Source organism: Marmota monax, unplaced genomic scaffold (genome assembly GCF_021218885.2).
Source record: "Marmota monax isolate L192 unplaced genomic scaffold, Marmota_monax_Labrador192_F-V1.1 WCK01_AAM20220418_F8-fsc00043, whole genome shotgun sequence".
Lineage (NCBI taxonomy): Eukaryota > Metazoa > Chordata > Mammalia > Rodentia > Sciuridae > Marmota > Marmota monax.
The window spans coordinates 9,882,676-9,906,251 of record NW_026691982.1 but is presented as its reverse complement, the minus strand read 5'-3'; the positions used below and the strand labels follow the sequence as shown (position 1 = coordinate 9,906,251).

At 38.4% G+C, this 23,576-nt stretch overlaps 1 protein-coding gene and 1 pseudogene across 1 annotated transcript in view; one reads left to right on the top strand and one right to left on the bottom strand.

Moving 5' to 3' along the window:
- The window catches only part of Cryl1 (crystallin lambda 1), a 142,223-nt gene that overhangs the window by 13,180 nt on the left and 105,467 nt on the right, over nucleotides 1-23,576 (top strand). The window contains exon 3 of the mRNA XM_046447639.2: nucleotides 20,601-20,727. Within this exon, the coding sequence (XP_046303595.1) occupies nucleotides 20,601-20,727 (127 nt within the window). The remainder of the gene's footprint in view (nucleotides 1-20,600; nucleotides 20,728-23,576) is intronic.
- Nucleotides 14,952-20,441, bottom strand: LOC124095085 (la-related protein 4-like; annotated as a pseudogene).

Genomic DNA, 23,576 nt, shown 5'->3' with positions numbered 1-23,576 from the left:
ATATAAACTCCCAGGCATTTCTAGTCCTTTGATCTGGAACCAGGGAGTTCTCTAAGGAAGGCTGTTAGGTTTGAACCTTTAGCAACAAAGAACTCCAAAGCTGGAGATAGACACCCAGTGTTCATGAGAGGAATCCAAAGAGTTCTGAATGGAGCACCAATGGCCTTCACTATGGCAATTCACTGCTTTTAAATAAGTTTTCTTACTCACTTATTCATGCTTTCATTCTTTAAAAATACTGGTTGATCACCTACTATGTGTGTGACACATTTAAGTACTGGGGATTAAACAATAAGCAAAATAGACTGAGATCTCATTGACCTATAAGAACTCACATTCAGTGCGGGGGAAGACAGGGAAAAGAAGTAGAAAATTCTCTGTGCTCCGTAAATTCATCTCCCGACACTTGTGGAGTATGATCTGTGGGTTTAGACAAATGTATACTGACATGTATCCATGACTGTAGTATCATAAAGAATAATTTTACTGCCCTAAATGTCCTCTGTGCTCTATTCTTCCCTTGCTCCCCTAATTCCTTGGCAACCACTAATCCTTTTAGGCTCCATAGTTTGACATTTTTCCAGAATGTCATATAGTTGGAATCATACAGTGTGCGGTCCTTTCAGATTGACCCTATGACTTAGTAATATGCATTTAAGTTTCCTCCTTATCTTTTCATGGCTTGAATATAATTTATTTATTTTAGTGCTGAATAATATTGCATTGCCTGGGCATGCTACAGTTTTTCTGTTTATCTTCAGAAGAACATCTTGGTACTTTCAAGTTTGGGCAATTATGAATAAAGCTGCTGGAAATATTCATGTGCAGATTTTTTTGTTTGGGCATTTTTGTCAATTCCTTTGAGTAAACACTAAGGATTATAGTTGCTGGATTGAATGTAAGAATATATTTAGTTTTGTATGAACCATTATACTACCTTTCAAAGCGCCTATACCATTTTGCATTCCCATCAACAATGAATGAGAGTTCCTGTTGCTTTGCACTCTTGCCAGCATTTGGTGTTGCCATTGTTCTGAATTTTAGTCAGTCTACTACGTGTTACGGTGGTGTCTTAATTTGTTGATAACATACAATGTGGATCATCTTTTCATATGCTTTATTTGCCCTCTATGTTTCTTCTTTGAGATTGTGTGTGTGTGTGTGTGTGTGTGTGTGTGTGTTGAAGACTGAACCTAGGGCCTCACAGCATGCTAGACATATGCTCAACCACGGAAACCCCATTTTCAAGTTCTTTTATTTTTTTTAATTAAAAAATATTTTTGGCTCAAGGGAGGACCTTGACAATTTCTTTTATTTGCTGTGACTCCTGATGCATAACAATTATTCCTATATGGGATTAAGTGATTTTGTAGAAACCATTTCAGTGTTCCTGTTCTGCTAAAGAAGGCTTCAGAGTTTTTCAATACATTTTAAGCCACAATAAAAACAGGTGAAAGCCATATAATCCTGTTGTAATTTAGAAGAAAACACCTCTTAAGACACCATTCACTAAATATAAACAAGAAACTGAGACAAAAGGATTTTCTCAGGTTGAGTCAGTGTTTTTATAAAGCATCAAGATTGGAAACATGGTAGCAAAGAGCTTAGTATTTGGTTTAATTGAGATTACTTAAGGAGCAATAGGAAGTAATTTATCGATAGTTAAAATATAATTGTAAAGAGCTTTAAAGGAACTTATGGTATTGCTAAATAAGTAAAGTCATATCTGTAGGCTTCCCTTGGACTGCTTGCCACACTGATACCAAAATGTGCAGATGCTCAAGTCCCTCATATAAAAATAAAAATGTGCATAGAACCTATGCACATCCTCCCATAGACTTTAAAATCATCTCTAGATTACTTAGGATACCTAATACAATATCAATGCTATGTACACAGTTGTTATACTGTATTATTTAGGGAAATTTATACCATGACAAGGAAAAGTTCTGTATGTGTTCAGTGACAGGCAAAAAAAAATTTTTTTCCAGTTACTTTCCATCTGTAGTTGATCGAGTTCAAGGTTGCAGAATCCACAGGCCTGGAGGAACAACTAGGCTTTGTTAAATTCGTCTTTGAATTTTGCATTAAGTATATAGGAACTTTATAAGCTCCCATTTAGAAATGGTTAGTTGGTGAAACTGCTTGTGCCTTGTATACTTGGGTGAAAACCCTGGCTTTTCTGTAGGCCTGGACTTGGTACTGGTTTTCTGGTGATGCTGTTTGTGGTCGATGGGTCTGAAGCTGAGCAACAATAGATTAAGCCCAGTGTTGGAGAGAGGGTAACCTAGGGAAGAGGAGACCAGGAGTCTCTCGTTAAGTCAGGCTTTAAGCAACCCCATGTGGCCTCCAGGCCAAGACTTGGTAAGCTTTTTTTTAGAAAGCAGGTAGTAAACCTGTTAGGCTTGGGGGGAGGGTCATATGGTCTGTACCTCAACTTCTGATTGTTGAGTAAAAGCACTCAGAGATAATCTCTAAACAAATAGGTCTGGCTATATTCAAATAGAACTTTATGGGTTAATATTGAACTTAGGAATTCATTTACTTTTCATGTGTCACAAAATATTATTATTGTTTTGTTTTTCTTTTAAGAATTTAAAAATGTAAAAACCACCCTCTTTTAATAGGCCGTAGGAAAACAGGTGGAGAACCAGACTTTTCTTGCAGGCTAATAGGCTTTTCAATTCTATTATCATTTCATCTTATGCTTTGTCAGTTCGGTTTTAACTCACTTGTAACTAAGGGAAAGCCAAAGGTTCCTAATTGAAAAGTCCTTTGTTCTATTTCTTGGTATATTTGTATTTTAGGCTTTATTTTTTAGGTGTATCATTAAAGGTTTTTGTTATTTTTAAAGACCTTTCATGTATCACAGAGTACATGATAGGTTGTGGGAAAGTTTTTTGTTTGTTTGTTTGTTTTTCCCCCTTTTTTCAGAGCTGAGGATGGAACCCAGGGCCTCATACTTGCTAGGTAAGTGGTATACCACTGATCTATATACCCAAACCCCTGTTTTGCTTTTAAAACCTGATTAAAGGCTTATATATTATTCTACTACTTTGCTTAGTTAAGAACTGTTTCTTAATATTTCTAGTGTTCAATTAGAGCAAACTTTTAGACAAATCTGTAAAATATTTAAACCAGAAAAACCAAAACAATTATTACTATATCAGCCATGTTGTAGAAGGAGCAAAAGTACTGAATTCCTGTGCATATATAACTCTTTCCTCAAGAAAAGGGCCTTATTTATTTCTTTTTTATAACTCACACACATTTGAGTTAAATTGGCTTAAATATGTAGAACTGGTTGTACTTCTTTGGCAGGAGGTAGGGATCTTATGTTATCTTGTGACCCACTACCTTTCTCCTCAAATTATAGTTAGCAAATACCTTCAGGGAAATCAGATTGAGCTGTATTGTATTGCACCCTTAGAGAATACTGAATTTTCAGTCTGACTTTTAAGCAAAACTACCTGCTTTCCTCTTTGAATCACATGATTATCAAATGAGCCATTTCTGTATGGAGAGATCAAGTTGAGAAGACAGAGACCAAACCACAGTTTTGTGAATATTTTGGTCAATGTGACAAGTTCTGTAGTTCAGAAACATTTTTTTTCAGACACAAAATATTTTGTGTCTGAAAAAAAAAAAGCATTGACTGCTTTTCTCAGTAAACAAACTGTGTCATCCTGCAGGTTACTAATAACTATGAGTCAATAATAACATTATGTCTGTGGTCTTGGATATTAAAGAACTGAAGGTTAAAATGTCTCTGACTACATGTTGGGCCAAAAGAACATAAGGCGAACCAAATTTATCCTTTTGTCAAGCAGTATAGTAGTCCCCCCTTATCTGTGGGGGTATATCCCAAGACCCCTAGTGGATGTGAGATTAACAATAACTATTAGTAAAATAGAATAAACATAACAATATACTGTAATAAAAATTGGGTGAATGTGGTTTCCCTTGAAGGAGTGAAGATGAGTATTAATATTTTGGATCACTGTTGACTCTGGGTAATTGTAACCACAGAAAGCAGATCTTCAGATAAGGGAGGACAACTGTATAAATGATGTATCCTCAGAGGTTGAACTGACTGGAAAAAAAGTTTGTGGCCAATGGACATCTTTCCTGACACCCTGTTTTGTGGTCTCTGTCCACTACTATAGGTGGTGGTGCCATTAGGACAGAGCCCGTGCATTCTATTCTCAGTGCTCTTGGTAGGAGGTATTGGATGTCACAAGATTTGTGTATTAGCTATTATGAATGCAAAAGCAATGTGCACATTTATGGTTGCCATAGCCTGGGATATTATAGGTTCTAGCCCAATAATTGTTTTAACTGAATTATGATGACATTTTGTAAAGTCTCAAAAGGTAATTCTCCTGGCCATCTGTCCCACCCTTGTGGTTTGGTTCACTTCTCGTATTCTGATTCTTAACATTTTATAGCAGAGAATATCATGTAGTTGAAATTTCACTACTTCTAGAAAATCCTATGGATGTTAGACCTATTAAAAATGAATCTTCTTAACTAGAAATGATACCTCTTGATTCTGAACTTATAAAAATGAATTTAACTTAGGGAAGTTGATTTTTTTAAATATTAAGATGTTAGAAGAGTAGGGAAATTATTGTCACAATTCGTACCATGCCAAGGGATCTCAGTGAATTAAAAAAGCTAAGAAGCTGTCATCCAAGACTAATCTTCCCCTAATAGGATAGCTCAATGAGAAACTTAAAACTTGGCATGTTTACATCTCTCACTGGAAGGGTATCTTGACCGTGGAAAACCGTATTAGCAGATGCTTCACTACTTGGTCTTTATTTTTCATTGTGTGCCCAGTACTTGGCACATATTAAGTCTCAAGAAAGAATTTCAGAGGATAAAAGAAGAATTTTAGGGAGAAAAACAGGAATCAGGTAAACAAAGACCTAATATGACAGAGTGTTTTACTTCTTATGGTTTGGAGAAGGTCTCATGTCCACGTAGCAGATGGGCCATATGCTCTCAAGGGACCAGGATACCCTGGCAGAGGCCATGTGAACATCTCAGTGACCAACTACCCCCACTCCAGGGAGGAACAGCTGCCTTATCTGACTGAGTCCCAATCTGTAGTTGCTGTCTTTGGGAACCTCTACTCTTCTATCCCAGTTTCTCTCCTGCAGTCACTCCAGTGTCTGTAGATGGCAGCTGTGGTACTTAGATCTGTTTTAAAATGACTCAGCTTTTTAAGTTGGGGAGTTAATATACGACTAGAATGATCTCTGAAACAGGGTAGCTGCCCTGTACTCTGCTGCTTAAGTAACTGAACTTGTTCATGAACTCAGGCATTGCCAATGCCTGGATCTTTTGTTTTTAATTTGCCGTTCTTTGCTCTGTCCTGATCTAAACTTTATTTTGAACTCTGTTTGAATCTGGCTGGATTCTTCTGGATTAGTCTCTTCTCTTCTCTTGATTTGAAACTTACTTTTATTTTTCTCACATACCTTGGGCTAGCATAACTGGAATGGTGGATCACAAAATGACCACAAATGGCTCCCCTCTCTGTCTGCCAACCCCCTTGCAATGTGGTTTTTCTTCTCTTACCCCCAACTCCAACCTGGCTATGGGCTTGCATTGGCCAAGGGGACATTAGGAAATGTGACTCATGAGGGAACTGAAAATATCCCATGTTTTGAGACATCCCACTTCCTGTTAGGAACCCTTTCTCCTATCCCCATCCTGTCTATCGGCTCAGCCAGCTAGAGGTGTCAGCCCAAGCTGGTCAGCCCTTAGCAGCACCAACTGCCAGACAAATAAATGAAGCCAGCCTAGACCATCAGTCACAAACCAACCTTCGTCTGACAGGAGCCACATAATTAAGCCCAGGCAGAATTATTAACCCCAAGGATTGTGACAGTGGACATTAGGTAACTGATACACTGAACCTTGACTGAATTCCTGAGTAGAGGATAGGAAAGGTAGCAGAACACGACAGTCACTAGTATGGCAATATGTAAATCAATGGATGTGTAATTGATGTGATTCTGCAATCTGTATATGGGCTAAAAATGGGAGTTCATAACCCACTTGAAGCAAAGTGTGAAAGATGATATATCAAGAACTATGTAATGTTTTGAACAACCAACAATAAAAAAAAAAAAAAGAGAGAGATTAGGAATTACCACCACTGGTTCTAGGATCTGAGAGCTTCTGGTTTTGTCTTTTCATAGCCATCGTGCTGACAGAGGAGTTCCACTTTTGTGGGAAATGATGCAGGGCTTTTGATCCCAGTTGCTGCCTGAAAGGAACATGCCACAAATAAAGTTTTATTGAAACACAGTCATGCCTATTTGTTTACAGATTGTCTATGGCTGCTTTTAGTCCACAATAAGTAGGTATGGCCAAGACTGTATGACCCACAAAACCTAAAATACTTACAGTTAGGGGAAATAGGGCAGTGATAAATGAGTAATAGTGAACATACTCTGAGAATTCAGGAAAAGTTGAATAGTTCCAGCCAAACTGATCATTAATGTATAGAAAAGACAAAATTTGAAAATGGACTTTGCAGATAAAATCCCAAGGGCGATGAAAACACATCAGGTAGAAGAAAAATAAGGGAAATGAAACAATTATTTGAATTGTCTAATGACAGCTGAATGGGAGCAGGATCTGTGAACCCAGAGCTAAGTTCAGTTCTATATGTTGGCAACACACAGTTAGAAAACAATAAAAAATTTACAGATGTAACAAATGTAAGCAATCTAGGTGTAATTATAAGAAAAACATAGAAGACATACATGGAGAAATTTCTTTCAATTTTATTGAGACACAGTAAAGAAAACCTAAGTAAATGGAGAGGCAATACCCTATGCTTGGGCAAGAGCCTGTCACTAGCTAGTTTAATTACTGAAAAGTAGGGTGTAGGGGGGCGGTTGATGAAACCTCTCGAGATTGAAAAGTTCAGGAGTAATCTGAGTTCACAGCAATGGGCTGTGGGTTCAGCCAGGTCATTCACCTTGATTTATCTGTGTGTTCACAGATCCTGCTTTCACTTGGCTGTCATTAGGACAGTTCAAATGATTGCTTCATTTCTCTTATTTATTTTTCTTCCAAAAACAGAAATAACTTGGCTTTATCCGATTTGTAAAAGTCATATATGCTAATTGTATATTAAAGAACTTGCAGAGGGCTAGGGATGTATCTCAGTGTAGTGCCTGTATAACCTGTGTGAAGCCTTGGGTTCTATCCCCAGAATTGCAAAAGGATTCATGCTTCTGACATGACCTTGTTGCTTCCTTGAATGTGAACACCCACACATTGACAGTAAGTTAGGGCTGTGAAAGATGTGGGCTTAATGGTGTGAATCCTGTCTCATCATTGTCTTTGTCTTAGTCTGTTTTGTGTTGTTATAACGTAATACATGAGATGGGATACTTCTACAAAGAAAAGAGGTTTATTCAGCTCACAGTTTTAGAGGCTGAAAGTCTGGTTGGACAGCCCCACCTGCTTAGGCTTTGGTGAAGGCTTTCTGGCTGTGTCTCAAGGAGTGATGATGTCACATGGTGGGAGCACTCCTGAACAAGAGGGAGGTGTGTATCACATGATGAGACAGGAAGCAAAAGCAAACAACAACAACAAAAACAACCCCCCCAAACAAACAAAATCTCAACAAAACAAAAAAAGGGGAGAGGTCAGGCTTTTTCTTTTATAACAACCTGCTCTCATGAGAACTAAGTCACTCCTGTGAGACCTAGCTCATTTCCCTAGACCAGCATTAATCCCTTCACAAGGTGCTCAGTCACCTTCCAATAGGCCCCACCTTCCAATAGGCCCCACCTCTTAAAGGTCCCATAGCCTCAATACTGCCACACCGGGGATCAAGCCTCCAGCACAGGAATCTTTAGGGAACTAACTGCATCCAAACTCTTCTCCCTGTGATATGTCTGACAATGACAAACAAGAAACCAAAGTACCACTTTTATGGACTTGGCTTATGGACTTGGACAGTGCTTGATGAATTGGTGCAAACTTTGGTAAATGATTGCCTTGAGGCTTAAGCAGATCTGTTCTCCCATTTTTCCTAGCCCTCCAAATCCCTATGTTACCGCTGTCCTGGAAGGAGGGACTTCTAGGTGCCCACGAGAAAAAGGGGAGAAGGCAGGAGGGCAGGAGGGCAGGACTGCTGCCACAGTTAGACCCACAGCCCTCCTCTGGGGCAGATGGAGGCAGTTGACTTTCTATAGCATACTTCAGTTTAGATGCTTCACCAAGAACATTTCAGATTCTGAAGGTTGAGTGTACTGGGCAGGTAACAGGTGTGAATAATTTGATGGGATAAAACCCCGAGCAAACTGTAGATAGTCTTTGGTGGAAGGCATTGAAGATTTTAAAAAGTTATGGTGCTGTCAAACAAAGCAGGTCAGGGGCTAATTGTTTTTAGAAACTTTGATACTCTGCCATTTTCCCCAAACTTCAAAATTTTTAATGTGATATTTAGTGTTCATATGCTGCCCCACCACAGTGAATGTACCTCGCTGGTATGATAGAGATCAGAACAGGAGCTGGAAAATAGCAGCACCAACATCATCAAAGTAGATAACATGACACAGTTGTCCCCTACAGAAGAGATACTTGGCCTTGTCCTTTTCTCATTCTGCTACTTGCCTCTGATATTCTAGGGTTTTTGAGACTGGGGACCAAGCAAACTCATTTCCTCAAGGTTAATCTTACCTAGTGCTCTACATCTCTCTCTTTTTCCCTAAAGGAAATCTTTAGCTTCCTTGGATTCTCACACCTTATGGAATAGGTGTGGGGCAAAATACTTGCCAAAAATTCCCTTGGGAATTCATTATAGACTGACCCTGAGATTTCTAAAAGAAATGTAAACCATGATTTTTATTCTCCCAGGAGCTTGTGTTGTCTGTGTAACCATTACTGTAAATGGGAAGCAGTCAATAAATTATGAAAAGAAATGAGGGGTGCAGGGCCTGCAGGGTCAGTGTGGTGGCTGCTGGGCTACTGGTTTTCAAGATTACTCTGGGAGCAGAGGAGAGGAGAATGGGAACAGGCATGAGCAAAGTGCCACACGTCTGTATGTACTGAGCATTGGTCATTTTTCTTGAGTGAGCATTCACTGGATTATAGCAAGCCTTCAGTTAATTTTTCTAGAGTTCTAAAAGTTGAACTTGAAAGTTTTTGTCCCCATGTTCTCATTGCTTTTATGGAGGGGTGGGGTTTTAAAGGTCCTTGTTTTGCCATTCCAGAGATGCTTCTCAGCTCTGGATTATTTTTTAAACAAATCCCAGAAACATCTCTATACAGTTTTCTGATGCCACACAACGGAATTAGGTAGGCCCACTACCCCCATCTCCCTTGGAGGACCATGGAGAAAGACACAACCTCCAATGCCAAACTCACCAATCAGATAGATTCTTCCTCCTGTTCAGGAGAGGAATGAAGGGGTGGAGTAAGAGGCAGGTGTGGTCTTCCAGCAGATGTTTATCTGGGAGAATAATAAGATAAACGGTGTTTCCATCTGAGTTTCAACTTAATGGTATCGTTATGTTGCAGGAATAAATAGCATTAGGTGAAGAAATAAAAATCAAAGAAAAACATTCGGCATGGCAAGAAGCAACCATGTTGTGGAAAGAAATAGTAAGTAAAGGAAGGTAGCATGGATAGAGTAGTTAATTTAGACTGTGGGAAACAAGGCAGGAAAATTTATATGCAGAGGTTAAAGGATGGTGAGATTGTGTGCTCGTTCAAAGAAAAAACAGGCCAGTCAAGAAAAAACCATAGAAGATGATCATGGAAGAAATGAGATTCAGAGCTAAATGAAAGTGTCAACTTTAGAATAGAAGGAGGCTTTTTTTTTTTTTTTTTAAATGGGTATCGGGGATTGAACTCAGAGGTACTGGACCACTGAGCCACATCTCTCCAGCCCTATTTTGTATTTTATTTTAGAGACAGCATCTCATTGAGTTGCTTAGCACCTCCTCTGTTGCTGAGGCTGGCTTTGAACCCACGATCCTCCTGTCTCAGCCTCCTGAGCCTCTGGGATTACATGTGCCCCCATACCCAGTCAGAAGGAGCCTCTTTATTATCTAATATCCTTGTCTTGGTTGTATTTTAATGCTGAATTGGTAATGATTTAAGACAGGCATCTGAGTTTTGGTTCATGTGCTCAATTTGAATTCTTATTCCTCTGTTTTTTTTTTTTTCCTAATGAACTTTCTTAATTTTAGGTGATAGGCCAGAGTTGTTTTACCTCCATGCCCTAAGAGTTAGTTTTCTGCCAGAGACATGGAAGAAAAGAGGCCATATAACATTGTAGATAGAGTATTAGAGCTATTGTGAGATAGGAGGTTTTCTGGATGTGCTAAAAACCTGGACTGTTACACAGGTTGAGTTTCCCTTAACTGAAATTCTTGGGATTCAGAATTTTTGGATTTTGGAATATTTATATGTAATGAGATATTTGGGGATGGGACTCAAAAGTCCAAAATATGAAATCCATTTATGTTTCATTTACATCTCATACACATAGCCTGAAGTTGTTTTATATAGTATTCTAAATGATTTTTGTGCATGAAACAAGGTTTCATGGTGTGAAATTTTACGTGTGTCGCATTATGGCTGTTCCCAAAGTTTTTTTGTTGTTTTTGCAATGCTAAGTATTTTGCATGGTAGGATTCGGCTGACCTCTAGTGGTAGAATTGGTACATTGCAGCCATTTACTAGCATAAACAGCCTTTGTTTCAAGGTATGTTCCCAGTCCTCGTTTAGCAAACAAAAATTACAGATTCCCTCCAAAACCAAAAAACAAAACATAAAATGCTGGCAACAGTGTGCATACTCTTTTGGAGTAGAGTAATTAGAACAATCATTATTGAGAATGGTTTGGAAATGGAACTATCATGTAATCCAGCTATCCCACTTTTGAGTATACATTAATAGGAAACAAAATCAGCATACTAAAGAGATAACCTGCATATCCACGTTTATTGTGGCATTATTCAAAAGATCTAGGATATGGAATCAACCTAGGTGGACATCAACAGATGAACGGATAAGAAAATGTAGTATTTATACATGATGGATTATTATTCAGCCATAAATAAGAGTGAAATTATGTTATTACAGCAAAATGGATGGAACTGGAGGATATTTTGTTAAATGAATAAACCAGATATGGAAAGACAAATATTTCATGTTTTATCTCATTTATGGACAAACGCTGATTGGTATGTAAAATAGAGGTCACTAGAGATTGGGAAAGGGAGAGAAAGGTGGAAAAAGGTGATTGGATGTGATCAGTGTGCACTGAATGCATGTATGGAAGTATCACGCTGAACCCCATTAATATGAACAATTATTCATGTTAATAAAATAAATAAATAAATCCCAGTTGATAGTCATATCTTTTCCAAGTGATTATGCATATCTTCTACAAAAGCTCAAGACAAAAGATCTTCTAAAATACTCAATCAAAAATTGGAATTAATCTACCCGTGACAAAATATTGTCAATGACTGGATTTGATGAATGGTAGATATATTTTCTGCACTCAGAATGTGAGGGCTCTGTCTGGACATGTGTGAAAGCCTCTATGAAGCGTGCATTTGATTTTTCCCTTGGGACACTATTCAGCAGGGTCCTGAAGTTTGCAGCCATTTCATGGGTTGATTTGTAACCGTGTCTCTTGGCTCACGTTCAAATTTGTCTCTGTTCTACCCATGTCCTGCACAGTGGAGGGAGGGACTTGAGGCCAAATCATTTCTGTAGAATCTTTATCCTGAGCATGATCTGCAGGAGGCCAGTGTTTGTGGCTACTTCTTCCTACTGCTTTATTTCTCCACATGACTCCTCCTGACTCCATGGGGATGATCCTGGGAGGAACTACGAATTAAGAGACTCTGGTACCCATTTACTTATCTAATCTAACTCAGAGATTTTGGAAGCCTAAACTTTGCTTTGGTTTAATGAAAAGATTTGAAGACACAGGACTGGTGTCCCAAAACTTGGAGCAAGCATTTTTGAGCACTTTAGACCCTCAGACCTAATTTCCTAAAGGATGAAGTGGTTACCAGGCTTAGACATTTAAAGATGCTTAGACATTTAAAGATGGGTCTGGAGGTATAGCTCAGTGGTAAAGCGCTTGCATGAATCCCTGGGTTACACCCCCAGTTATGCATAAATAAATAAAACAAATAAAAATAAAAATAAAGATGGTATATGAGTTCAATAGAAAGATGGTTTTGTGTTATGGGGGTGGCAGCTCAAAGAACTTTGTGTTTTATATACTTAAAAAATGACAGCAAATGTGGCAGGATTAATGATGGTTAGTTCTGAATGGTATAAATATGGGGATGTTTCTTTCAATCTTTTTAGTTCTTAAAATTATAAAAAGAAAATAGTTCTAGCAGAGCAATGGGTACTGTATTATATCTTTCACTACTCTGCAACACAACTCTTAAGCCAAGTGCATTTTTGTTTGGTAGCCACAAGCAGCTCTTCAGAGATGTGAGTGTTTTAATTCTGGTTGTGTTTATGGGCAATGTGGTTGACTTTCACCAGTGTTGTGGATTCCTAGACTTAGCCATTGCTGTAGGTCTGATTTATATAAATGGTGTGCATAGTTCAAAGCTGAGTAATTCAACTAGAAGGCCCATCTAATCTCCTAATAAAGTAGGTTCTAGGCCCTTTTTAAAAAAAAAAAAATTAAATATTTATTTTTTAGTTTTCAGTGGACACAGCATCTTTGTTTGTATGTGGTGCTGAGGATTGAACCCGGGCCGCACGCATGCCAGGCAAGCGCGCTACCGCTTGAGCCACATCCCCAGCCCGGTTCTAGGCCCTTTTGAGTCATAAAGGATAGAGGTACTCTGGTTTTCTCTCTCCATGAGCACTGATTGTGAGGCTCCATGAGGGAGAGAGGAAGACAGGAAGATGTCTCTGCAGCTACATCTGTATGGCAGAAGAGGGACATTGTTCAGGGGATAAGTTGTGATAGTCAGATGATGGCTCTGGTAATGTGCTGTGGTTCTAAGGGTAGTTGTTTCATGAGCAGGTCATTTTCTAAATTCCTGACTTATAAGGTCCACCTTTGTGGTGACTTCAGTACTGACTCACTGGGTTTATATTTCCAGTGAGCACAGGGTGGGTCTCCCTACATTGCCACATGCCCAGTTAGTTGCCAAATGTCTGGTCAGACTATAGAATCTGACTTTGGGATAGCTGTCATCTTGGGCCTAGTCTGTGGAAGCTCATCAGGGACCCAACATGGCAAGCCTGTTAATAATGAATTCCTGAAAGGAGACCGTGGGTTTGCCAGGTATAGAGGCACACCTCAAAGAGAAAATAGGAGCCCCATAGCCTAAGTACAAGATCAACAGTCTGGACCAGAGGGTTAACAGCATTCTTAAGGGAGGAAATACATGTGGACTCCTCTCTCTGTGTTCTCCTTATTACATTCCTTAGTACATTGGGTACCTTAAATTTTCAGATCTTAATCCAATAGGTTATGCTGATTAGCTCTATAAGTAAATTTCATTGACAGAGTTTCCTTTCCTTTTCTTTCAGCATAGTAGTTTATTGTATGTTTCTTTTTGAAGTTGATTTTTAAAAAATAATATATAGAAATGAAAATCTTAAAACTGCATAAATATGTTATATCAAGTTACCTATCAATCCACCAAATCAAAAGCAACTGCCGAGCTGACTAATAAATTACAAAGAAATAATAATTCTGGCTTATTCAGGAATGTGTAGTGTTTTCAAAGCTCTCAACAGTTATCCACTAATACAAATCTCTAAAGCTGAACTTAGAGTTGGAAGATGAGTTTAACAGTAACATAATTTTAACCTATTTACATTCATTTTAATATATGACTTAGATGTTTATTCTGTGTCACAATGGTGCTTTCAAGTGTTCGCAATTTACAGTTTCAATTTGTACGTATATAATTCACTAACATGAGGGACAGTTCTTCCTGTTACAAACTATTCCTAAGAATAAAAATAAAACTCTATCCTACATAGAACTCTGAATATGGTATGACTTAAAACAGATTAATGCAACATGGTTTTTAATATTTAGCCATTTTCTAAATATCAGCATGTAAATTTGCCTATTTAATATATGACATCTACAACTTTATTCACTGAGAAATTCTGCATTAATTTTATTCAGCCATCTTTATCACCTTATCCTAAAAATTTCTTGACTTGCTGTTTCTGTTTCAGTGAATTCCAAACTGTGTGTATAGTATTTTTTTTTTTTTTGAGAAGAGGAAGGAAGCAAGGTGATAAATACACTGTAAACAGAAAACAGTTCCCCCCCAAATTAAACCTTTATAAAACTTTTCTCTTTATTTCTATACTATTTAACACTTTCTAAAAGTCAGTTACAGTGTTTCATCTTTACCAATAAACAAATATATTACTGGAGGGTCAGTCTGCCCCACCTTTCTGGGACCTAAAATTCTGAGTATGTGAACAGAAGAATAAAATACTTCAACATTAAATTACCAAATTTATAACTGTTATATGATTTGACTGGACTAGTTAAAACATATAGAAACATACAATTCAGTAGGTGTTTGGTGATTTTGCTTTTAGGGGTAGGTTGTCAAAAAACAAAGAGTAACAAATGAAGTAGCAAAAAAGTTTTGTTTCCCATCTTAAAGCTGGAGGGCAATGGATCACAGGGCAGTGTAATCCTCTGAAATCCATTTGACCTATCACTTCAGGTCCAAGATGAAATTTGGAATTTTTTTGAATAGACCCTATTCTTTCCTGGAGTATCAAACTGATTGGTAGTTATATCTCCAAGTACAATCAGACCTTAACAGTCTGTTGAATGAAATATTAGTAAAATTGAAAAGATGAGACTAAATTTCAAACTAGAATAAAAATCTACTCAGTTTTCAAATCACTTACTAACACGAAAACAGATTTGGCTTAAATCACTCCTGTACACACTGACACCGACAGATGCCCCAGTCACTGATTTGCTCTGCAACAAAAGGCCATATAATCAGAGATGACATTCTCCAAGCCCAACTTTAAATAGATTTTAAAAAGTCATTTCTAATTTTTACAGAAATTGTTTCTTCAAAAACTATTTTCTCTCCCTCATCTCCTAAACTAAAGGATGTATACTGTGTTGGTTTGTTGTAATTTCTCAAGCTAAATATGAACCCTCAAAATCGATTCCAGGCAGAAAATCTTTGTAAATTAAAATCAAAAGCAAAAATAGAAAAATTATATTTTATATATTATATATGTGTGCATACTACACATACACACATATGTATTTATATTGATTGGAATCCTCTAGCATTTTAAAATCACTTTAGAGATGAATTTTGGGATTCTATTCTCCACAACTCCAAAATCCATAATTTAAGGACATAATTTATTTCCTTCCTGGCTACCCATTCCCCTCCAGAACAGTTCAATATAGCCAATGGCTCAAGTTTAATGGGAAGAGAGAAAGTATTTGAATAGTTTTGTTTTTTTGATTTCTTTGGTGATTTGGGTGGTATATATTGCTCTTTGCCATTATGTCAAGTCACTCCCTGAGGTATAGCCCTATCGCTAAACTGGTGTCTCTAGTCCCTGATTTTTCCAGCAAATGTTCCCCTGGGAATGGTATTGCCTTGGAAGCCAGAATATCCTTACTAGCCCTTGCTTCTGGCGTCTCATGTGATTTCTCAGTGGACTTCTCAGGAGCTCCAGTCTCTTCATTTTTGGTGGGAGATACAACTTTGGAGCAAAGTTCCTGTAATGGCCAAACAAGAACTGAAACTGGCTCTCAAGGAGGTTCTGGCACACTTCAGCATAACTTTTCAAGGTTCCTGTAGGGTTATAGCTCCAGATGCATTTATGTTACTATTATTTGGTGAAGCAGTATTTGCCTGTGATGTCTTTGCAGAAATTGGGATAGTTATCTGATTGAGAACAATCTTCTGAACACAAAATCTTCTATTAGATCCTTTTCTTGCTGAGTTGTGCTTAATGAAGGAAGCTCAGCTGTACATGGAGGACTGGAACTCATATTGAGTTGCTGGACAGAAGTGCAATCTGTTTGCTCGTCCTCTGCAGGCACTGGGGAATGAACTCTCAAGTCTTCATTATCCTTTTCTTTAATGACATCAAACATTATATTCTCCAAAACGAATTCACCTGGCATTCTTTTCTTTCTTTCTTTCCTTTTTATTTTTTTTTTGTATCAGGAATTGAACTCAGGCACACTCGGCCACTTAGCCATATCCCCAGCCCTATTTTGTATTGTATTTAGAGACAGGCTCTCACTAAGTTGCTTAGTGCCTCACTTTTGCTGGGGCTGGCTTTGAACTCTTGATTCTCCTGCCTCAGTCTCCTGAGCTACTGAGATTCAGTCATGTGCCACCATGCCTGGCTTAAATAAGTTTTATGTTTAAGGCTCATTTTCTTTATTTTTAAATTAAATTAATTTTTTTTTTTAACTGGGGATTGAACTTTGGGGCACTTGACCGCTGAGCTACCACCTGGCTTTCTTGATGAACTTCCAGGTAATGGAGGAAAATTTGAAGCTAGTAAGTCAAACTTTGGTTTTTTTTTTTTTTTTTTTTTTTTTTTGAGCCTTTGTTTCAACTGTTGAAGGATGGGGTCTTGGGATTCTGTCATCTTGTGGTCTTTGACCTCTGGAAACAGTTCTTCTGCTCCTACCATAGTCCCCATTCTGTTGCATCTGTAAACCAGGAGTCTCCTTGGGAAGGTGAGTTTGCTCCTGATGCCCTGGTACTGTAGGGTTATGCCATCCGGGTGGAAAGTTCCTTGAACTAGATCTATTCAATGGTCCATCCTCAAATGACACAGAGCCCTCTGTTGAATCTTCTGAACCACTGGATGACCTAAAATGAGGCTTCACATGATTCTTTTTTGGAATGTTGACCAATATTCACAGCAGCAGCATTTGTGTTACAAGAGCCTGGTGAATTAAAGCCATTCACAAAACTACCACTGGGAAAGGAAGCTAGTGGTGTTTCAAAGTAAGGTGCAAGACTTGGAGACCAAGACTGAGGCACAATACTATAGACTGAGTACTGTTGGTGAGGATTATATACAGGCAAAGACTGGTGAGGCATACTGTGTTGAAGTTTGAATACATACTAGAATCAATAACCATTCTTAGCAAAAAAGGTATTGATGGCCTTTATTCTTTGTCATGATTGGCTTGCCCTGAAATGTTATAACTTAAGTATTTGAAAGTCTGTTGTGCATCTGTGTCTGGCTGAAAAGTGATATACCAGTTGCTATTATGTGCAAGCTCACAGCTTATCATTTTGGGGAATTTTTCACTTTTAAGCAAAGCTTTCACTTCCTCTACTGGTGTTATTTCAGGAATCTCTCTAAGAATCACAATACAACACTAATGACTTGGTCTCACCTTCTCACCCTTCTCATCAACTTGTACCATAGGAGAAGATCTCAACACTTTAAGATCAGGATTTGTGGTCAACTTTTAAAAAAATCTCTTTTCTGTTGGCAATTGTCCAGTTGGGACGAACTGATCACTATCCATCTGAGCTATCAAACAATGATTCTTTGACAAGTTTTCTTGTGAAAAACAGAATTCTAATGTTTTCTTTAGACATTCTTTTAGGTCTTCTGTAGAAATTGCTGAACTACCTTCTCCAGAAACATGTATTTGGCAACTCAGTTCTTCAGGTCCTAATATCATTTCATCAGTTGATTCAATGCCTGTAGTGTTTCTTGTGGTTTCACAAGATGGAGAATATATTACTTCATGTTCCTTACACATACCTTTTCAAAGCTCAGCATTTCCTTCAGGATGAGACCCTGATGTGCTGCTGTTTCATGCCAAGGGCTTTCAGTTCCTTGAGTAGCATCAGGAGTTCTAGGAGGAATTTCTTGCCATACTCTTTGGCATTAGATTTAAACCAGTTCCTTTAGGTGTTACCTGCTTCTCCCTCCACCATCCCACATGTTCTCTCCTCCCTCCTCGATCGTGCCTCCCTCATGACCCTTTTCTCCATCCGACTCCACCCTGCCCGCCCCCCACCTGTTTGCCTCCTTTAGGAGGTCCATATGGGACCAGGGTTTCCTTTCCTTTCTTTTTTTTTCCTACTTTTTTTTTTTCAAATGAGAGAGACAGTGTGACTCAGTAGAAAGCATAAGGAAGAAGTTGTTCTTATTAATTATGACTTAAAAGACAAAGGCAGAAGTCTGGTATCTGCCGCATCATGCTTCTAACAGCTCTGGCCCTTGGGAAACTCTGTACCATCCTGGAGATTTGATTTGGGTACCAAAATGAATGGGCAGGACTAAAAAAATACAAAAAGAAACATTTTTTTTGTTTTCATACATTTATAGATATCTTTAGTTATTTTAAAGGCAAAATTGATTCAAAGGTGGACTCATGCATTATTCATATTCTTTTTTTCAAGTGGCAAAATGGGACTTCAAAAGAGTAGGCCTTAGCATTGATATCCCTAAAAATCAGTAATGTTTTCCTTCTCTATATACATGAAAAAGAACTATGACGTAAATAGTTAATCATGTGATAAATTGATCTGTGTAGTATGTATCATAGTCACATTGAATAACTTATCATCATTATTAAAATGAAGTTGAATATTTTCCTTTTCTTGTGAGTGTAAAATATGCACAGCATCTAGGAATACAGGATTTTAAAGTGGTGGTTGAGAGTTCTGTTTCTGTCAACATGGCAAATGTCAATATGGTAAGTCTCTTGAAAATTTTTTTCACTTCAAGATGCTTAAGAATATTGGGTAACTGTGTGTCTTTGAGGCTTTTAAAAGTCATGCATAGCTAATGGTAGCTAATAATATTTTTTCCACATATTTGCTGACCATTTGTATTTATTATTTTGAGAACTGTCTATTCAGGTCATTTCCCCAACTTATAAAGAGGAAAGGTTTATGGCTTGCTTTCAGAGGTTTCAGTCTGATTGATCCCCTTGCGTTGGGCCTGAGGCAGCACAGTACATCATGGTGGGAGCACATGGTGGAGGAAGCTCATTCACCTCAGGGCAGGTGGGTAGCAAAAGAGAGGGGTAGGGGTTAGGTTCCCATTATCCTCTTTGAGGGAATGTCCCCAGTGACCAAAGACCTCTACCTTAAATGTTGAACATAAGCAACCTGTGAGAGCAGGGTCCTTCGACAAGGTCATTCTTAACTATGATGGGATGAGACAAAAAGACTGCTTCATAAATTTGTCTAAGAACAGCTGAAAACAAGATCACTGTGCAACCCACAAATACTGAGCATCTCTTTCTTGTCTAAAATGAGTGCCCACTTCTCTTGAAATCATTATAGCTTTGTCTTCAGTGTAGTTTCCTTTCCATCTGGGTAAGATCTATTGAGATACCCAATCTTCTAGTTGCCCTCACTTTTTAATAGCATCTCAACTAGTGAGTTCTACTTCTGAGACTTCCTCCAAATCACCCAAGCAAAGTCTGAATCCTTTGATAAGTTCTCTCTATTACCTTCTTTCTAGATCCCGTGGCTCCCCTGGTGTTCCAGTATAGGTGTGCTCCTGTTGGCTTTTTAAAAAAATTTTTTTTGGTTGTTAATGGATCTTTATTCTTTTATATGTGGTGCTGAGAATCAAACCCAGTGCCCCACACATGCCAGGCAAGCGCTCTACCAATGAGCCACAACCCCAGCCCTCCTGTTGGCTTTAACTGTAGGATATCAACAGCTTAAAGATTAAAATTGTCACAAAAAGACAAGTACCACATAAAAAAAATCTCACTCAAATGTGGAATTTACAGGGTCAATTTCAGAAGTTGTCACTAGAGTATTGGTTTTGGGAGGCTGGGGAGAGCAGGAGGGAAGGAGGGTTGGGAAAAACTGGTCCAAAGGTACTAAGTTATAGTTAGTGAGGAGTTAGAAGTCCTGGATGTGCTATTAAACAGCATGGGTATGCCCATTGAATGGTAACTCTCATTCTCTCTAGCCCCCGGCAACCATCATTCCACTTTATGTCTCCATGAATTTGGTTGCTCTTGGTACCTTATATAAATGTAATCACCCCATTTTTGTCCTTTTGTGTCTAATTTATTTCATCTCATTTGTGTAATATCTCCCAGGTTCATCCACATTGTAGCAAGTGTCAGAACTCCCTTCTTCTTTAAGTCTGAAAAATACTCCATTGTGTGTATCACTACATCTTGTTTTTGTATTCATTTATCCATGGGCCCTTAAGTTGCTTTCAACTCTTGGCTATTGTGAATAGTGCTTCTGTGAACATGGGTGTATAAAAATCTGCTTTCAATTCTTTTGGGTATATACCTGGAAATGGAATTGCTGAATCATGTGGTGATTCTATTTTTAATTTTTTGAGACTCTCTGGACTGTTCTCTATAGCAGCTACTCCATTTACAATCTCACCAACAGTGTACTAGGGTCCCAGTTTCTCCACATCCTCACCAGCCCTTGTTATTTTCCTTTTTTGACAGCCATCCTAATGGGTGAGGTGTTATCTCATTGTGACTCTGATTTACATTCCTGATGACTAGTGATGTTGAGCTTTATTTTTATATTGGGTTTTGATTACAGTGACCACTCTCTACTTCTTTCCAGAAAGGAGTTGAAGATGCTGGAGCAGTCTGATTCTCTGAAAGGTTCTCTAAGCGCAGAACAGCAGCTGTCACTCATCAGTGGTTGCTCCAACATTGCAGAAGCAGTAGAGGGCGCCATGCACATTCAGGTGAGTTAAGGACACTGGCAACCCAGGTCTGCAGTCCCAGGAGAACTTAAAACCTCTCCAGAATGGAGGAACTTTGGGGAGGGAGTAGAAGGAAGGAGCAGGGGGCAGGAAAGATGGTGGAACGAGATAGACATCATTACCCTAGGTTACATGTATGACGACATGAATGGTGTGACTCTATCTTGTGTACAACCAGAGAAATAAAAAATTGCACTCCTTTTGTGTTTTATGAATTGAAATGCATTCTGCCGTCATGTATAACAAATTAGAGTAAATAAATAAATAAAATTTAAAAACCTCTCTGGAAGAACAAAGAAAAATAATAGGCAGTGAAAGGCATGAATATTTTGTTACTTTAAAATCAGAATTCTGTTTATGTGACAGCAAACAGGTCAATAAAACTTCCCTTGTACAAATTCTCATCAAACTAGCATGATAATGCTAACCTTACAGATATTACAATTTTGAGCTAAACTAGGCATTCTGAACTGCTAACACTGTTTTTATCAGCCTTTTAAATGACAGATTATATTCTTGTTTTCATGCATAATGAAGTAAACCCTTTAAAGAAATCCTCTCAAAGAAAATCTTTCATTTGCATTTATCGTTTCCAACAACTTCACTTAAAAAAATAGTCCTCACAGGCACTGATTGTTCCTTAGCTGAAAGAGTCTGGAGAGAGGAAGCAGTCCCTTCAGGTAGAGCTGGGGCAGCCTCAGGGGCTGGGTGAGGTGACCTTTCCAGGAATCTCTCTCTCCTGTAGCTCAAGTGCCTACAGGTAGATCCTGCCCATGTTTAAGAACCTGAGGTCTAACATTATCTTTTGAAAGGTCATACTTAAATTGCTACAGAGTTTAGGTAATTATTTAAAATACCCCTTTTCTATATTTTGTGTTCTGAGATTTGCACATATCATGTTGTTTCCATGATGATATTCTAACTGAGAATTTGGGAACAAACCAAAAAGGCTGCATGTGTTTTATAGTCAGCTGTTGCTCTGAGATTCAGATCACGTACAGAAGATGGAGGTTCTAGGTCTTTGTGGCACTCAAGTTTCTCCAGTTCCTTTAACAAACGTGTATCAAAACAGAGCATAAGGAGAGGATCATTTCTCAATTCCTTTTTTCTTTCTTGTATACAACAGACTGCTCTTATCCTTTGTTTATTTTCTGTAGTTTTAGTCACCTGTGGTCAATAGTAGTCCAAAAGTATTTGGAGATGGGGGAGGAGAGAGAGACAGACAAAAAGAGACTGACACACTCCACATGCACATAATTGATTACAGTATGTTGTTATAATTGTTCTATTTTTATTAGTTATTGGTATTAATCTCTTATTGTGCCTACTTTATAAATTAAACTTTGTCATAGGTGTGTATATATAGGATAAACATAGTAGGTACAGGGTTTGGTGCTGTGGTTTCAGGCATCTACTGGGGGGCTTGGAACATGTCAGGTGTGGATGAGGGGCTAGTATGTTTGTCTCTATCTCTTGATATAATTAGGGTTGTATGAAATTTAGGTGCTATAGGGGATCAGAGGGCTCCTGTGGTGAGCTTTCAGATGTCCTGTTTCATGGGTGCGTGTTGTAGGAGGACTTGCTTCTGGAGAACAGAGCAGCTTTCCATGCCTGGTCTGGGAAGAGAAGCTTCTTCACCTGGATTTAGTTTTTGAGGACAGTATATGCTTCTTACATTGGTTCTACCAGGGAGGTTCTTGTTGCTCTTGACAGTGGCAAGGATGGGTTTCTCCTGTCATGGCATGTATAATTCACATATGGGTTGGGTGGGCTTGCAGTCAGTTGTGACATTTGCACTTAGCATAGGTGTGACTTTGGCAAGTTTTTTTTTTTTTTTTTAACTTCTAAATTCCATTTCCTCATCAGTAAAATGGGGATGATTCCTTGAGCTCTGGAACGTAGTGAGAATTTCCATCTGGGCTCATACTTAAGGTGACTATCCTGAAGGCAAGGTTTCATTTTCCCAACGAGATGTTTAAAAACTACTTTTATGATTAATTTGATGTAGTTGTCTCTCAGTATGTTGAGAGGATTGGTTCCAGGACCCTTATTGATATCAAAATCTGTGAATGCTCAAGTCTATCATATAAAATAGTGTAGTATTTGCATTGTAGATATGCACATCCTTTCATATACTTCAGATTGTCTCTAGATGACTTATAATGCCTAATATGATGTAAATGTTATGTGCGTAGTTGTTATACTATATTGTTTATGGAATAAATATAAAGAAAAAAGTCTGTACATGTTCAATCAGATGCAGTTGTAACAGAGACTTAGAGAGGTTGCCTTTGCTAAAAGCAGTGACTCTTCATTTGGGTCCATTCATACCCAGTGGGTAATGAAAGCAGGATAAAGCTTGACAATCTCTGCCTTCATTTTTGTCTGTCTCCTTTATTACCTCAAACTTTGGTTCAGGTCCCTCCCCAGCTCTGTGTATAGACGTGTTAATCATTTAAGTAGTGTTCATCTAAAAACTGGTAATACAAGAGTTATCAGCCCTAAATTTACCTAACCTATTTCATCCCCCTTTAAGACTGTAGGATTTGCAGTCACTCATTTCAGATCCCTGGAATGACACTAGAAGACTTTAGCATTGTCCTGTAACCTTCCAGGAAATCACCCCATGATGAGACTGCCCCCCATTGCCTAAGCTGAAGCAGTCATCTCATGGCAGCTGAATTGCCCCCTTCCAGAATCACAGGCCTGATAAACATCCTGAGCAACAGGTGGAAATTATCCCCCTCAAGCAAAATAAGGACTTCCCTGGAGTTTCCTTGAAGAACCAGAACCGAAATAATGATCAACTGACCCACAGTTTGACCAAGAGC